Source organism: Dermacentor variabilis, chromosome 9 (assembly GCF_050947875.1).
Source record: "Dermacentor variabilis isolate Ectoservices chromosome 9, ASM5094787v1, whole genome shotgun sequence".
NCBI classification, from domain to species: Eukaryota; Metazoa; Arthropoda; class Arachnida; order Ixodida; family Ixodidae; genus Dermacentor; species Dermacentor variabilis.
Window position 1 is genome coordinate 110,004,303 of NC_134576.1, and position 18,336 is coordinate 110,022,638.

At 48.1% G+C, this 18,336-nt stretch overlaps 1 protein-coding gene across 1 annotated transcript in view; it reads left to right on the plus strand.

Annotated features, from left to right (window-relative positions):
- The window catches only part of Sec6 (Exocyst complex component Sec6), a 31,755-nt gene that overhangs the window by 3,314 nt on the left and 10,105 nt on the right, over positions 1-18,336 (plus strand). The window contains exons 2-7 of the mRNA XM_075668988.1: positions 874-1,203; positions 3,014-3,145; positions 4,864-5,042; positions 5,819-6,197; positions 8,809-9,078; positions 12,752-13,042. Of these exons, the coding sequence (XP_075525103.1) occupies positions 874-1,203; positions 3,014-3,145; positions 4,864-5,042; positions 5,819-6,197; positions 8,809-9,078; positions 12,752-13,042 (1,581 nt within the window). The remainder of the gene's footprint in view (positions 1-873; positions 1,204-3,013; positions 3,146-4,863; positions 5,043-5,818; positions 6,198-8,808; positions 9,079-12,751; positions 13,043-18,336) is intronic.

The following is an 18,336-nucleotide window of genomic DNA, read 5'->3' on the forward strand; positions in this document are numbered from 1 at the left end:
TCCACAATTAAATTACCTGTGTAACAAAAAAGTAATTCTGTCCTGGTTCTATTGTGAGCAGTGCGGTGTGCAGCCTTTACAACGAAGTGCCATGCATAATGAATGATTTTGGGGGCCCTGAGCACTTCGATATAAAGGTGTTCGACTGATTGTTATTAATGCCTACGACTGCCCCCCAAAAAAGTTTTTAAGATTGTCTAACCACCAGGTAGCGATAACGGGTTTTACTGACTACGCTTTCAATAGACTGCTGGCTGCCTATTCAACTTCAAGTAAGGTTTTGTGTGAGAGTGGCTTTTTGTGCCATCAATAATGCTTCCACAAGCACTATTGGTTGTTATGTATTACCTCATCATGCATTCTTTTTCCATGGTCACCCAAAAAACATGTCAACAAGGTTCTCTAGTTCAGTGTTCCACTAGCTGCTCACAAATGCAAAAATTTGGAGCAACGATGATCGGTTTATCTGAAATGGTTCTTAGAAGTTTGCATGTGGGGAAATCATAGCTGTGAAAGTTACAGTGCGAGAGAGAGACAGAAGAAAGGGGAAAGGCATGCAAGGAGGTTAACCAGAGGGGAAGATCCGGTTTGCTAATTACGCTGGGGAGAGAGCGGAGGGGAGGTAAAGTGAGAGGAAAGTAGAGAGAGAGGGAGGAATAAAGGGAGCACCAATACGCAGTTGCAGTCAGTCATTGTGACCACATACTATCATTGTAGAGAACTGCTTGTTGGCCTAGTTGGTGCTTGCTAAAAGACAGGTCTTTTATCATTGTACAGCACAGTAGCACTTGTGGCCCCATAAACATCAGTGCAAAATTGCAGCTTGTGAAGCGGGCGTTATCTTTTTTGTCTTCCTTCATCCACATCTTGCAGGAGGTGAAAGAAGAGAGCATCCGCCACTCTCAGTACGGAGCGGCCATTGAGAACCTAAAGCACATCTTCAACGTCCCGGGCAGCGTGCAGAAGACGCAGGAGTTGATTGCCAACGACAAGCTGCTGCATGCGCACCAGGCCCTGTCGGAGCTGGAGAACTCGCGTGACGACTTGCTCTACGAGCTGCACAAACTGCCCAGCCAGAGTGTGACAGACCGCAACATGCTGAAGCAGTACTTCGTGGATGTGGAGAAGCTCTCGGATGACTTGGGCAAGCAGATCTGGCTGGTGCTGAAAAGGACACTCAACTCGGTGCGCAAGGAACCGCAGGTGGGTGACTGCGGTTGGCGCTGTACCTGGCACTGCTGGTGCAGTTTATGGTGCAGTTTTCATGAACTCGGGAATTCACAGAGCAAGGCAACAGACGGAGGTCCACCATCTTGGGTGCAGAGTGAACCGAGGTTGTGTGCAAAAGCCGCACACCGCACTTGCAGGGTCAAAGCTTGTTGCACGCCCACCGCAGTAGCTTAGCGGCTATGGCATTATGCTGCTGAGCTTGAGGTCGCAGGTTCAATTCTGGTTGCGGCGGCCACATTTCAACGGGGACAGAATGCAAGAACATTCATGTACTTATATTTAGGTGCACGTCAAGGAACTCCACATGATCAAAATTAATCCAGAGCCTCCAACTACGGCATGCCTCGCTATCAGATCATGGTTCTCACACGTAAAACCTCAAAATTACCTACCTTATTTTTTTTTTTTTTTTAGACTTATCGCACTTGCAGGGTCAAAGCTTGTTGCACGCCCACCGCAGTAGCTTAGCGGCTATGGCATTACGCTGCTGAGTTTGAGGTCGCAGGTTCAATTCTGGTTGCGGCGGCCACATTTAAACGGGGACAGAATGCAAGAACATTGATGTACTTATATTTAGGTGCACGTCAAGGAACTCCACATGGTCAAAATTAATCCAGAGCCTCCAACTACGGCATGCCTCGCTATCGGATCATGGTTCTCACACGTAAAACCTCAAAATTGCCTACCTTTTTTTTTTTTTATACTTATCACAACACCTGTGATGACTGCATAGTCCGCACCTCTTTTTTTATTCTGGGACACTTGAGATCTGCTTTATTGTGAACTAAACACATCTGAGCTGTGGCAGCTGTTTGTTTCCTTCCCACTGAAAAGAAGTAATGCGTTGCTTGTGCTGAAATGCTGTCTGATGCAGAATAATTCACTGCTGTGCATAGAACATTGACACCATTTGTCAAAACAGATGCCAAACAGCAATTCTGCACAAGCAAAATATGATCTGATCTATGCACCAAAAGAAAGAAAAGCAAGAGGGACTAATTTCAGAAGCGATTGTCTGAGCATCGGTCATCAGAGAAGGTGCCAACTGTGGTGATGCAGTAACTCCACCTACTCAAACGTTGCTGGAAAGCGAACAGTGCAAATGACAAGGGACGGTAGAAGGTGACAAAAACAAGCGTGACATGCAACTGAAGTGTATTTTGGAAGAATGGTTGCTGTATAACACAAGAAATTGCTCGTGCGTACTATGAGCTGGTAAAAGAAAAGCAATAAGAATGGAAACACAAAATATAAATCGTGAATCACATTATTCGCAGTCAAGATTCATGCTAACTTTTTTCATGAAGGCTGAAGCTTACTGAAGACTGGTCATTCTTTCTTATGACAAGGTGTGCACTGTTTAAGACCAGAAAGTTCTTTTTGTTTTCGAACAATGGGTTTGCAACCGCACTGCAGTGCATCAGCAACAACCGATTAGACGGGTTTTCAGGCAACAACCTCTTATGTTGATTCAATCTGGTATTGACGCAGCATTGCTTGGCCCTTGTAAGGTTTACCGCATGTGGTAGGAAACTGACACACAGCACTCTTTGCTCACGGCACAAACATGTCCAACTTTGTTTATCTGGGTGTTAGTGGCAGCTCCTTCGCGCTACATAGCTGCTTCTTGACTCACACGACGTACTCGGCGGATAGAAATTTCAACGGGAAACAAACACACAGGTATTCTTGTAGAAATGTGTACAGTCGCTCTGTTGATATCGACCTGTGATGCCTCTTGGCAGAAATATCGTACCAACCCGTGCCGTTTGCCAATGCGCAGGTGGTGGTGACCGCGCTGCGCATTATCGAACGCGAGGAGCGGCGGGACCAAGCGGCGCTGGAGCGTCAGAAGTCCTCGGGCGGTTTCCTGCCACCGAGCAGGCCCAAGCAGTGGAGGAAGCGCTGCTTCGAGGTACGGCTCGTGAATTGCGATGCCTCCATTGATAAGCAGGGTTTGTATGGATCTGGGGAACTCGCATTCCTTGAGACGATGAGCAAAACGAGAACAAGGTGAAAGCAGGAGCCAACGTTTCGACAAGTGGACTTGTCTTCTTCAAGGCGACATATGCTTTGAACTTGCCTTGAAGAAGACAAGTCCACTTGTCGAAACGTTGGCTCCTGCTTTCACCTTGTCCTCATTTTGCTCATCGTCTTGAATTTCCATCTCCCTCCTTCCCCATGTTTCCCCTCATATTCTTTGAGGAAGACGTATCATTCCAGGACAGTGTGGGCGAGAGGGTAGTTTGGTGAGATCTGAATAAGTTTCAGCAGCTAGACATTCAAGAAAGTGAGCAGGTTCCGTTACTTTTTTAGCTCCTCTTAACTCGTTGCTTCTTGATGACTGCCTCACTCGCTGTGGCTTGGAACGTAGCTGAGCAAAGGCTGTCGGTCGCATTGCAAAACATCTTTGCCTTAAAAGGACACTAATGAGACAAAATAACTTGAGCTGTATTAGTAATTTAATGTTATACAATACAAAAAAAAAAGACATGCTTACTGTTTAAGGAGGTGTTTTCAGCCTAAAAAGGAGCAAAAACGAAAGAGCGGATGCAACGCTGCACTGATGTTTTCTCGCCAGCTCGCCATGGCATTGTAGATTTATATGGTGTCTGCTCACGCCTAGTTAATTTTATATTGTCGAAGATGGACAACATAGTATTCTAAAGGAGCCAAAGACCAGCGTTGGAGATCTTCAAGAACTTTTATTGGCCCCACAACGAGCCAAAATACGAGAAGATACTGTGAAATTTGTGACACCGCACTTGTGTGTTGGCTCTGTGGTCCTGGCGTGAAAATTTTCAGAAACCGGAGCTTGGTCTTCATATCTTCTTTTACGAAATAATGAAAATGGAGATCATAAAGGTTTTTCTATCAGTCTAAGCTTATTTGGTGCATCTCTTTCGTGTTCCTTTAAATAATAGAGATCTTTAGCTGAACATTGCTTATGTGGGGGGCAGTTTGCTCGGCTCACAGTTTATGCACTGTGGCACTGCTACGAATTGCGTTGAGCGGACACTTTCGATAAGGTCAGCTTGGCTGCGCAAAAACAAGGAAGCCAAACGGGCACGCTCTCACACGTCGCCAAATCTCTGTAACAGAGCAAGAGCAGCATTTTGCCTTCTGGTGTTTATGTATTAGCATTGTGTACACACGCACTAGTGTATCCATTGAGCACCTGTATGCAAGTTAAGATGCACTGGTCCTAGTGGAGCAGACTATAAATGCTCAGCTAAAACTCTCTCAAGTAAGAGCCACAGCTTCTCTCTGCTTGCTTTACTTTCAGCAAGACATGAGCAGGGCAGGGTTGTTGTTGTTGTTGTCAACGGCCACTGATGGCCAAAGAGCGTGAAGCAATGGTGTGAAGTATTTGATGATGCAGTCAGTGACAAAGGGTAGCTGTAATGGGTTTGCATAGGGGCTTGAAAACAGTCGCTGTAAACTGCGTAAAATGTGTACACATTGAAACAGTGACAATGACTTGCGAGCTGTACTATGAGCATAAAACATCTACTCAAATGGACATGATAAACAAAAAGAATAAATGCATCCTCAGTGGATCCAGCTTTTTCGATGTTCTCACAATTCCAGGCATATTTTATGGAGGCGTGCTAACCCCGTACCTTTGTATAGGTGCTGGAAAGTGCAGTCGAGGACCGCATCGAAGGCAACCAGTTTGAAGACCGGCACGAGAACAAGATGTGGCTGGTGCGGCACCTGGAGGTAACGAGGCAGATCGTCCTGGACGACCTAAGAACCGTCAAGACTGTCTGCGCTCCCTGTTTCCCACCAGAATATGGCATTTTCAACAGGTGCCCACTCACTTCAGACTTTCAAGCAGAATAAGTGTAGGGTAACACTGTAGAGCTCGCTACTGGTGCGCAGTAATGCCATCACGGATGCTGCTAACACATGGCACATACTATGCACATCCATTTAGTAACAGCTCTTTCATGAGTGCTTTAGTGTAATGCATTAAGTGCAAGCATTGGGTCAGTATAGGATGTTGTATAACCCGATTCTCTCTCCCTCTAGAAGTATGTAGTTCTTGCTGAAACAGCTGATGCATGTCACCTCAGTGTAGCTAAGACACTGGCATTCTGCTGCTTACTTTAAAGCTACGAGTTTGATTATCTGCTGCCGTGAAAGCGTTCTGATGGGACAAAATGTGAGAACTCTCATGTGCCTATGTGGATTTAAGTGCATGCTACAGAATCAAAGGTGGTCAGAGTGATTCTTCACAATGGCACCTCTTCACTGTGACATCTCTCATAGCCCGAGTAATACTTTGAAACATTAAACACACATAAATCTACACAGTACCACCCGAGGGTATTGTAAAGCTACAAATTGAAACCCCAATACAAGTTTCTCAGAAAGAAAACTTCACAGCTAAAGAAATGCATCCTGCTCCGGTGCTCAAACTTGCAACTGATGCATTTCCGGGACAGCCACCCTACTATATGATCTCAAAAAGCTAAACATCCTCCTCTTGCAGATTTTTGCACAACTAACTTGCCAATACTCGCTGTCCTCTTCCGAAGTGCCCTGATTTGTCTCTTTCTTTTCTTGCTGTGACGCACGGCAGGTATGTGCGCATGTACCACAGCTGCCTGTCGCGGCACCTGCAGAGCATCATCGCCAATGAATTAGAAGGCAACGAGTACATCACGGTGCTGGGCTGGCTGACGGTGTACACCAGCGAGGAGCTGATGGGCCACCCCGACCTGGCGCTGGACAAGGAGACGCACGCCCTGGAGCCCCTTTTGGGCCGGCAGGACGTGCAGCAGCTGATCGACAAGTACCTGGGCACCCTGGTGGCCAACTACCAGGACTGGCTGCGAAACGCACTCCAGTCTGACGTCAAGGACTGGCACCGCGAGTGCGAGCCGGACATGGACAGCCGGGGCTACTACCACACCTCAGCGCCCATGATCGTCTTCCAGATGGTCGACCAGCACCTGCAGGTGGGCACCCACTCTATAAGTGCAACATAGGTGCTATAATCAATGACGAGTCAAGGATGCAGAAGCTCCTCTAGCAGAAGTGTGCTGAGCCTGCCCTTCTTATTCCTCTGCACTCACACAGAAGTGCTTGTACGTTTCTTGTAGACATGAGGAAAAGCGTCTGCCATTACACATCAGCTTGCTCATTTGTAAGCAGAGTTGACTGTTAAGCTAGTTGGGCATCCATATTTGAAGCAGTAGCTTAGCGCAAATAAAACCACGGACACAAGGAAGATGGACAAAGACAAGTGCTTGTCCTTGTCCGTCTTCCTTGTGTCCGTGGTTTTATTTGCGCTAAGCTACTACTTCATTTGTAAGCAGACCAGCCAGAGCCAGTCAAACTAAGCTAAGCCAGGCACACACACCCAAGAAAGGCAGTAACAAGCAGCATGGACTGAAAACTCGCTTGCACGAACATATGTGCAAAGCGTGGCGAATTGTCGCAGATGTAAGCAGAGGCGGAGGTGCAACACACCAGGACAAGCCATCGAGGCAATGCAAGCATTTTAGTCTGTGCAACAAGCTCGTTGGGACTACGCAATGGGTGAAGGAACAAAAAATGATAGGTGTAACATTAAGGGACAGGAAAACAGCAGTGTGGATTAGAGAGTTAACAGGGGTAGCCAATATTATAGTGGACATGAAAGGGGTTCTGAACCACCGCTCGGGTTTGGTGAATAAACACCGTCCGCGGATAGCATACGCGCCTGTGAGCATCTCAGCCAAGTTTTGCAGTTGTGTGTGGCACATAGAGTTCGCAAGCAGAGCACAAAGTTGCCTTTCTGTCATACGCCTTCTTTTCAACAGAAGTCTGCTCCTCACTCTTTTCTGGGCACTTCATATTGTATTATAGCAGATTCCCATACGCAGCTTCTATTGGCCAATAGCTGACATCAATCAAGAAGGGTGTCTGGATCAGTGTGTTTCTTCCTAATGTTACTGTGTATATTTATTGACGCAGTTTAATAAACAGGCTGTAGTGAATGAAAATCTGCCTTCAAATTTCGGTAAGACTTGCATACTTACGGAGGTAGTTGACCGTTGTTTGCTCACGCTGGGCCACAGCCACCTGTATAGGAGTTGAACTGTGGCCACCCTGCTTATCGGTGTCTAAGCCGTCTGGTCTCGCTAATTTCGACTAGCATTCTTGAACACTCAACTAGCCTCGAACCAAGCGAAACTTGAGGTCAGATTACAGCACACTTGCCAGTGAGTGCCCACTCCTGGCTGCTCCTGGTTAGATGCCTTGGCAGACTTCGCTTCGTATTGAGCTATTGATAGTGCTTCAAAACGCACAAGTTGGATGTGGCTACTATCTGCCATTCAAGCTGGTGCAGGACCATGCCGGTCTGCACCATGCAGCACGGCCAGACTGGAGCATATGAGTGCAAGCACTGTCGAGCACTGATGAAGGCAACCAGTACCTATGCTCCGAGGCAGGGCATGGGTACTGCGGCTGCCACAGGGTGCCACGACAAGTCCACTGGCTGAGCACACTACAGCTCGCTGAGGATCACCACGTTTGGAAACGTTTGGTGCATTGTAAATGTAAAAATCTGAAGTAGTGACGTCTACATGAACATCCAAAATCAAAATTGAACAGCATGCCACGGTGAAGTTCAGTAGGCAGAGCATTGTAAACACGCCCTGCTCCGCTGTAGCCTTAGCAGTGCAAGGCATTGAAGGAGTGACGCGCGCACAGCGAACGGGATCATAGGCGACCTTTGATGGCCAATAATTGTGCTTCTTAACGTATTGAAGAACTCCTTGCGGCAAAGTATTTCTGAAATAGTCTATTTTAACTTTAAATGCATTTCTTGACTTCAATAAAAAGTGGTTCAGGGCCCCTTAACAGGAGACAAATGAAGCTGTGCTGACCATGTCATGCATAGGGCAGATAACCAGGGCTCTATTAGAGTTACAGATAGGGTGCCAGGAGAAGGGAAGTGCAGAATGATGGCGGCGAACTAGGATGAGTGATCAAATTGCGAAACTTGCAGACGTCACCTTCAATCAGCTGGAGCGAGACTGGGGTAATTGTAGATCATTGGAAGGTGCATTTGTCTTGCAGTGGACATAAATATAGGTTGCTGATGATAACTAAATTAATCAGTTCTGAATTACTGTTATGCTTACATAGAATTCATACATTCTGTATGAATTCATACTACAGTATAATCTTGATAAAACGGAAATTGCTTAAACGGGACTGCTGCTTAAGCGGGACAATTTTGTCATGGTTAGTTGGTTTTGTATTCGTGCAGTGCCCTCTGCAATGACTCTCAGTAAATGAAACTCCTGATAAACGGAACCAATTTCCCTGTTCGCTTGAAGTTCCATTTAAAGAGAGTCCACTGTATTACGCTTACGTGGACGCATTACATTGTTTCTACATAGAAGTCAAGCATGCTTCACTTGATTTGCATTCATGTCTTCACTTTATAATGTCTCACATCACTTTGCTACACTGTGTTGGAAGCTCTTTTGAAGCTTCTGACATTCTGCTGGCTTCTTTCGCTTGTACGGATCGTGAGGGCTTTTGAGGTTTAAAGGACTGGTCACTGAACTCCAGGTCGCCAAAACGGTGGGGCCCGACCTGGTGCGCAAAGTGCTGACCATCAGCCTAGAACAGACGACCAAGTTTGTGGCCTCCTACATGGAGGCAGTGACTGAGTTCCGGGACCGTCACTTCGAGAACCGCAATTTGCGCAAGTTCTTCACACACTACGTCATAGGCGTGGCCAACAACTGTCTCCAGTTCCGGCAACTCTTTGAGAAGTCCTACAGCGACTGCTGCAGTGGCCAGGGCGCCCTGGCCAAGGGAGACAACGAGGTGTCTCAGGTGAGCACCCTGCGCTCTTGCCTGTTTTGCGTGCGAGGCGAGGCCAACTTAGGTGACACCTTTCAGAGCGAAATGAAGGGTATATCATAGTGCACAGAACTGAAATGTGCAGGTAGGTAGCATTACTGTAGGAAATAGCCACATAATTTCATTGGAATTTTATAGCTTTAGGAGATGAAAACAATTGTTTTTGGCAGATCAGTCCTGCAGAAATCTGCAAGAGAGAGAGAGAGAGAGAGAGAGAGAGAGAGAGAGAGTGAACTTTAATGAGAAGCAGCAGTTTTGTCGACTGGGCCTAGGCCTCCCTCGATGGGACATCGAGGTCTTGCCTCTTTGCCGCTTCGTAGGCCTGCTGGGTCACCCAGAGTGGGTCGTCGAGATGGGAGCTGCGCAGGGCGGCGTGCCAACTCGACGTGAGCGTCACGGGATTAAGGTGTGGGTATTGATGTTTGCACTCCCATAGCATGTGGGGGAGTGTTGCTGATTGAGTTTTACAGATCTTGCACGTCTGGCTCGGGTAGATGTCGGGGTATATGATGTGATAGCATGCGAGGGAGGGGTATGTATTGGTCTGTAACACACAAAGGGTGGTTGCCTGTGCTCTGTTTAACTTGCGGTGAGGGGTGGGGAAGGTTCATCTTGCGAGGTAGAATGACTTCACAAAGTTGAGGCAGATCTTCTTTTTACGCAAAAATTATCATCCACCCTAGAGTAGCTCTAAGCTACAAGGGAACCTCATACGAGTTTCTCAGAAAGAAAGCTTTGCAGTTAGAGAAGCTACTCTCAGTTGGCTAACAATTTTAAAGTGAAGCTTTCTTTGCCTCTTTTTTTCAACTTTCTTGCTGCCTTCATCTTGCCAAATCACTCGCATACAGGATGGTGCTCCTATTTTTACTACACCTACTTGTGATCGTTCCTCCATTGTCATGTCGTCATGGTCGTTCCATCGTTGTCATTCTGTCGTAGTGTTTCAGACGTCATCATCTTATTGTCATCACATTGTCAATGCATCATTGTCATCCCATCGTAGTCATCCCATTGTTGTCATGCCATCGTCATCATTCTAACTCTATCGTCCCATTGTCGCACAGTCACTGTCATACCAGCATTGGCAAGATGTCATCCTGCCATTGTCATGTTGTCGTGATGGTTCCATTGTCGTCATTTTGTCATAGCGATTGTGTTGTCAAGCCATCATCGTCATTCCATAGTCATTGCATCGTTGTTGATACAGCTGTCATCATGCCGTCGTAGCTGTTTCATCATTATCCTTCTTTTGTTGTCATGCCTGGCATGTGCATAATCTAGTGCCGTAGTTTTATGTTGAACGAGGCACTAACTAGTGAAAATGTTTCGAACCAGGTTGTGTGGTCTCTACTGCAAGTGGCTGCTAAGCCCGAACCGCATTCTTCACTCAAACATCTATGTAGGCTTCACTTAAATCAATTCCCACATCATGTGGGATGCGCAGATTTTTCGCCTTTCACGTTTAATGCCCTTGTGATTGTTTGCCCTATTGTGTTGTTGTTCTTTTGTCCCAAGAGCATTTATTGCACCTTTCATACACTAATGCCTGCTAGCTGACTCACAACACATAGAACATTCCAATGGGCATGCAACAAATCGAGGAAGTCCCACTCACCGCGACCGGATAGGGAGCTAATATGTTTGCCCCCATGCTGGACACCAACTATTTGCATCTACGGTCATGTGAACGATGGCACGTTCGAATGATCGTGTTCGTCCATTCCAGTGTCGCGCGAAGCGGGTCAGTGCATGCGCAAAACACCGCGGTGCATGCACACCGCTCACCGACCCCAAACCCAGGAGGAAGTGCCTCCTCCATGTCGCGCCCCACTAACCCCGCCATCAAGTGGCGTTAGCAGCACAAAACTCGCACCATCTCTCGTGACATATCGCAACCACACCGACCGCCACCGGCGCTTAGCTATGGGGAGAAGCCAGATTACAGGAGATGCGACAGCCATGCGGGGAAAACAACATCACGAGACGCGTGAGAGTCGAGCATCCCCACAAGTTACAGCCCCTGCGGGATAATTGTGCATTTATGCATTCCTCAAATTGCAAAATGGCATCTGTGTCTTCAGGTCACAAATTGTTGCGTGCTGGCTCTGCTCAGCTCATGCCCCAGAGGGTTATAACAAGTGTCAGCAACAAATAAGTGTTGCAACGAACAAAGAAAATGGTGCACAGCATTTATGCTGATTTAATTGTGGCTGCCTTCGTGGAACTAAGTAGACTGCAGAGTCAGAGAAGCCAAGAGAGCAGTGCGAGACCTAATTGCAGAAGACCCCTCCTCCTCGCAGCTTTGCCTTCATAGCCAGAAAATGTAGTCCACATGTGTAGCCACCACACCGTTGTGAAGTCAAAGAAAGCACTATATTTGCGGCTGAGCACACTAATGATAACCGAGCACAGCACTGCAGTGCTATGGTGTTGCACTGCTGAGCACAACGTCCAGTGAATGACCCTGGCTGCGGCAGCCACATTCCAGTGGGGCAGAAGGCAAAAGCGCTCGTGTACCATGCATTGCGTGCGCAGTAATGAACCTCCATGTGGTAAAAATTAAGCCGGAGTGCTCCACCCCTACAGCATCGCTCATAACCTGATGTGCAGTTTTAATATGTCAAACTCTTTAATTTAATAACAAAGAACCAATAGTTATATGTCTTATGCGTTGCATGGCCAAAGTTAACAAAATAGGATCGCTTTATGACAGGACATAAAGCAGATGAGATTTAAGAGCAGGGACATCATTTTTGAGCGGTCGCTTTCGGGGGTATGGTCACGTCTGCAAGATTTCACATGACTCTGCGCCGGACATGTTGACGGATACATGACTGGCAGCACTCCCGGCGCTGTGACAAGCTTGCTAGCCTTGCACGGTGAATGCTATATGGCATACAGCATTCACCGTATACAGGGACACGTCCTGTGGAAGTTTGCGTGAAACCTTGCGAAAGGTAGTTGTAGTATCCCCAAAAGTGCTCACTCAGGAATACTGCCGTGAAAGAGCACCACGCAATGTGTGTCGTCTGCTTCACGTAATCTGCGGTTGAAAAGTACCGTTTTCTTTCGTTCCACCTAAAGAACAAAAAGGTGTTTGATATGTAATCACTCAAGATTTTACATGCAATAGCAATTTATACGTCTAGTCTGAGGGATATGAAATGAATACCAAGAACCACTAACAATAACACCCATTTTAGTCACATTCTGTGCTATTAAAACACAAAGATGAAAATACTTTCACAAATTATACAGATTAAATTTATACACCACTTTACTTTAGGAGACAATCCACTTGTGCCCCTTATCGCACTATATTTGTCCGCTTACAGACATCCTTAAGTCTTTAGACAACACTGGCTCGTTAAATAAGCCTTACAGTAATGCAACTAGAACTGCTTCTATTTTTCGTTTATATTTATCACCCTGTGGTTGGTGCAGCATAGCCTTAGTTGCTTTCGTGCCATTAAGCCGTAAATGAACCAACTAACATCGTGTCTGAGGCCTCTTGTGTGTCATACGCCTTGCAAAGTGTCTGCACCTTCCTTCGCCTCTCTTTCTCATCGGCAGTTAGAACTTTTTGCTACTCGCATCTCGTTCACAAGCCGCATTGCCCACTTGCTTACAACTGCTGTCCTCGCAGGTCTACCACCGGCTGCAGCAGAGCTTGGATCGGCTACAGGAGCGCGCCCTGGACTCGCTGCGCGATGAGCTCTTCCTGGACCTCAACAAGGAGCTGACGGACGTGATGACTCGCAAGTGGCTACTCACGGGTTCCAACATCATCGACACAGTCGCGGCCACACTCGACGACTACTTTCGCGACTACACCCGCCTGCAGCCCAGCAACCTTGAGACGCTGGCCGCGAAGGTGCAGTGGGCATTGGCTCGGTCGTACATGCACGCCATCCTGCAGCGCAAGATCACCTTCAAGGTGGGTGCGTCTCGCCCTTGAGGACTGGCGTGAGCGAGTGGGAAGGGGAAGACAGCTTTACGAAAAAATTCAATGATTGCGACACTTCCTAATACAAAATTTGAATGCAACTCTATACGTGTTATCATTTCGCAATATATTGGCTGGTGCGGACTATCTGGCTTGTGCGGGATATTGCGAATGGAGTGAAGCGTTGCGAAACAGGTAACACTCAAGCACTACAATAGCGGCTAGCAGAGTAGGCGATCGTTGAAAATCTGATCTGTGGGTCAAGCGTGTTGGCTTTTATGCGTGGTTCTTCGATGGTACCAGCTTAATTGCATGGCATCCAGAAAGTACTACATAATTCGCTTCGCACTTACCAATCAGATTACAAATACTATGGTGCCATCTCGTAGTCTTGTGAGGCACTCTGCTTTCCTCCTCACTCTTTTGTCACACACTCATCCTCCACTTTCTGCCTCATGCTTTCACTGTAGCCTCCTCCTCCACTTTCCTCCTCACACTCTCTTCTTTCATCTCCCTCTGCGCTCCACGTTCGTTTTCATTTTTCGCTGTGCCCGTTCGCTCAGTTACGCCAAGGCACGCCAACGCTCAACACGGGAACGGGGGCCTAGAATAGTTTCTGTTAGTGGACAAGTTTCACTCGACGGCCTCCAAACCTTCCACTGCAAGTCTGATGGAGGACCCCAGATGGGTACTTTATTCAAACAAGTCTATAAAGACAATTTTCCTAAAGCAGGCAAAATTGGCAATGGCAAAGTCGTAGATTACTTGTCCATAGCAGTGAGCTGCTGAGGTCGAGGTTGTGGGTGTGATCCCGTCCAAGGCGGCTGCACTTCGATGGGCATGAATTTCTGAAATGGTCATGTACTACTCGGGTGCATGTTAAAGAACCCCAAGTAGTCAGAATTAATCTAGAGCCCTCCACTATGGCTCACTTCATAATTAAGACTGTTGTTTTCACATGTAAGACCCCAGAATTTAATTTTGGTATTGTCAGTCTAACAGCTAAGTCACTGAAAAATTGCTGTATTCTAAAAATAATGTGTTGCTTGTCAGTGCTTGCTGTTTCAAGTTTGCTGTGCCTAACGTAAATCATTAGGAAAGTCCATGTGTACCCCACAAAAGGCGACCTTTAAAGCAATATGAGTGCTATTCCCCCTACCTCTCGTCAACATCATGCACAAGAGATTGTTACGAATTTTGAGCTCACAGGTCGGCAGGTACGCAAACACATCATGAATAGAAAACCATTTCTTTGCTCCATTGCAGGGCGGGCACCAGTGGCCCTTGATTGAAGTAATTGCTGCAATTTAGTAATGCTTATAAAAGGGAATGATTGTCATACACCTGGAAAGCAGCACAAAGCTAAAGGGAAAGCCCATGCGAATTTATCAGAAAGTTATACAGTTGAAGAAAAATTTGACCTGGTGTGGGGATCAATCGGCGATCTAAACTAGAATCAATACCATGCAAGTGTTTTTTTTTTTTTGCTATGAAAGCTGTGTGGGTTTCGTTCGTAGCTTTGTGCTGCTTTCAGGTGATGCGGCCAATTTTGTTGTTGTTGTTTTATTGCAATAGCGATTGTGGGGTCTCTCACACCCGTGCTCTTGGGACAAAGGAACGACAACACAGTAGTGCAAACAATCACAAGGGCATTTATTGCACCTTTCATAGATCAGTGCCTGCTAGCCGAGTTGCTATCCACAAAACATGCCGATGGGCGCGCGACAAATCTAGAAGTCTGACTCACCGCGACCGGAAGCGAGCGAATATGTTCGCCCCATGCTGGATCCCAAGGCCTGGTCGTTCGCGTGTATGGTCACGCGAATCGTGGCGCGTTCGAGGGCGGCCATGCGAGGTGGTCTCGCAGAAGCATGGGTCGGCGCGCACGCGGGATACGTTCCCGCCGCGCGCCGACCGGGCAAGAGGGTCGCTGCACGTGCGGCACGACCGTCCCCTTGCTGTCTCGAACCCAACAGCCCGAGCGCCTTGTCTCCCGACGCCCGAGTAACGCCGCAGCGGCGCGACGCTCGCGCCATCTCTCGCACCGCGCTTCAACCACATTGACCGCCGCTGACGTCACGCAGGCCACGCGGCGAAGTGGGATTACAGGAGACGCGCTATGCGGGAAAAACATCAGGGGACGCGCGAGAGTCGCGCATCCCCACACGATCACACGATCACTTTGCCGTCGTCGGGCTGTGATGGAACCCACACGCATGCGCAGTGCGTTTGGCTCCACAAGCGAAGGAGCCACGTGGACACACCGTCGCACTCGGCTCGGTCGGCTCTGCCAGAGTGAGGGCAGCATCCTGGCTTCCACTGCTGGCACCCCGCAGGGGCGTCTGCGTCAGCAGGCGTTTGGTGTGTTGCGACACCACGGACCCGAGCACACGAGGGTTGGACCCTCCCGCGTGTAGCCGTGCGCGGCTTAGCCGTGTCTGGGGAAAAGGGGATCCTGGGGGTTGAGCCGATGCTGGGTGTTTTGGACCATTAAGGCCCCCCGGCGGAGGCAACACACCTCTTCGGCCTCAGCTTCACATAGACGGCACCTCCAGACTGACCCACCTGGAGGAAATCGGCAGTCGCCTTTTCCTGTCTCTCTCTCCCTACAACCTTCGTCTTTCCCTTACTTTCCACCTTTCCTGTCTCCTTCTCTCTTCTGTTTACTTCCTTTCTCCTTGGCGGCAAGGGTTAACCCTGTGTGGCTACCCAACCTTGGGTACACCATATTTGGTTATAGTGGCGGCGTACGACTGGCGTCGTGCAGACTTGCATGCAAGCTCTGCCGCGTCCCCTCGTTGGGCTCCGTGGTGGGCGGTCGGCGCTGTTGCCGAATTTTTATACATCTTCATGGAAAACTCCTTCCCCAAACTTCCTGATCGCCCTCAGAAACGAGGGCGCACCGAAGATCTGTTTCAATTTTTCGGACGACAAGTCCACAACTTTCCTCGATTCCACGTGATTCACTCAGAAAAGACAGACAAACTAGTGCGATCCATTTCACCATTCCTTGTTTCCAAGTCCTTGACCGAAGTTTTCGGTACAGGATATAAGGTGTCGAGAATGTCAAGTGGTGATCTCCTTTTGGAGCTCCAAAATCAGAAGCAGTATGAGAAGCTGCCGAAACTTGTGTCATTTGGGGAGACCCAAGTAACAGTAACCCCGCACCGTACCATGAACACCACCCGTGGCGTTGTCTCGGATGATGACATGCTAGAGCTCACTGAAGCTGAACTCTTGGAGGGCTTCAGTGAACAGAATGTCATAAATGTTAAGCGAATTAAGATCAGGCGAGACGGTAAAGAGATCAATACGAAACACCTGATACTCACTTTCGGTTCAAGTGTCCTCCCCGAGTCCATCGAGGCCGGTTATATCAAACTTCGTGTTAGGCCATACGTGCCCAATCCTCTCAGATGCTTTAAGTGCCAAAGGTTCGGCCACAGTTCACAGAACTGTCGAGGCCGGCTGACATGTGCCAAGTGTAGTGACACTGAACATTCCTCCGAAACATGCCAGAAGACTCCACATTGTGTCAACTGTGATGGCGAGCACGCCGCATACTCGCGCGCCTGCCCGTCCTGGAAAAGAGAAAAAGAGATTGTGACAATCAAAGTAAAAGAAAATATATCTTTCAAGGAGGCACATAGGCGGGTGTCATACCTGTCTAAGAGCAGCTTTGCCGATGTGGCGCGTAAGGGGGCAGCGTCACAACGGCCTCCGGCGGCTGTCCGACCCACAGGCAGTGAGTCGGCAGTTACGCCATCTGCCCCCGCGGCGGTTGCAGCTAGCGCTGCTCCGTCAACCGAGGAGAAGGGACCATCCACCCCGAAGGTGGGTGCAGCCGAGGCTGCCCCAACCTCCGAGGCCCCTTCCAGCGCTGGCAACGGCCAGCGCAGCCAAATCCCTCAGGGAGCCCCATCGACCTCCGGGCAGGTGGGCGCAGGGGTCTTGCCTTCCGGGGCAGGACTCTCTAGGAAAACCTCTCGCTCGCAAGAGCGCTTGTCCGGCGTCTCACAGGAGCCAATGGACACTACACTTGTCCCCAAGGCGCACCAAACGCCTAAGGAGCGTCGAGAATCGCTCGAGCGCTTCAGAAAGAACAAAACACCTATTACAGGGCCTCGAAAGGGCTCTGTAATATAAGGCATCCACTCCTTTTCCGTAAACACAGCACAAATTTACCTTAAACATGGATACACAAATAATTCAATGGAACATCAGAGGTCTCCTTAGAAACCTTGATGATTTGCAAGAACTCATCCACCAACATAATCCAAAAGTGCTGTGTTTACAGGAGACACACTTAAAATCTAAACACACAAACTTTCTCCGTACGTATGTTACGTTTCGAAAAGATCGCGATGATGCCGTCGCATCATCGGGTGGTGTTGCGATTCTTACTCATAGAAGTATTGCGTGTCAACCTTTACAGCTACAAACGCCCCTTGAAGCAGTGGCGGTTCGAGTTGTCCTACTAAACAAACTCATCACCATTTGCTCCCTTTATATACCCCCACATTACCAACTGAACAAACATGAATTTCACTCCTTGATCGATCAATTGCCAGAACCTTATGCTGTTCTTGGCGATTTCAATGCGCACAGCTCCCTGTGGGGCGACTCGTACAGATGCGCGAGGTCGCCTTGTTGAACAGTTCCTTTTTTCTTCTGGAGCGTGCCTTCTCAATAAGAAAGAACCCACATATTACTCTCTTGCAAACCGATCCTTTTCGTCAATAGATCTTAGTATAGTGTCTCCGTCTGTACTGCCTGAACTTGAATGGGAAGTTACCGACAACCCTTACGGTAGCGACCACTTCCCTATACTGCTAAGATCATATAAAGAAAACGAATATCCACCATACGCTCCTAGGTGGAAGATTGAGACAGCTGATTGGGAGAAATTTCGATCTCTAACTAGTATCTCATGGGCTGACCTGTCTTCGTTAGGAATTGACGCTGCAGTCGAGTTTTTTACAGCATTCATAATAGATGTCGCATTTAAATGCATATCAGAAGTAAAAGGCTTGGCCTGCAAACGGCGTGTCCCATGGTGGAACGACGATTGTAGGATCGCTCGTAAAAAACAGAACAGAGCGTGGGGGTTGCTACGCGCTTCTCCCACTGCAGAGAATCTAGTTAACTTTAAAAAAGTAAAATCCGAAGGCAGGCGAACCCGCCGACAGGCCAGACGAGAAAGCTGGCAGAAGTTTCTATCGAGTATTAACTCGTTCAGAGATGAGGCGAAAGCCTGGAACAGGGTCAATAGGATAAGAGGGCGA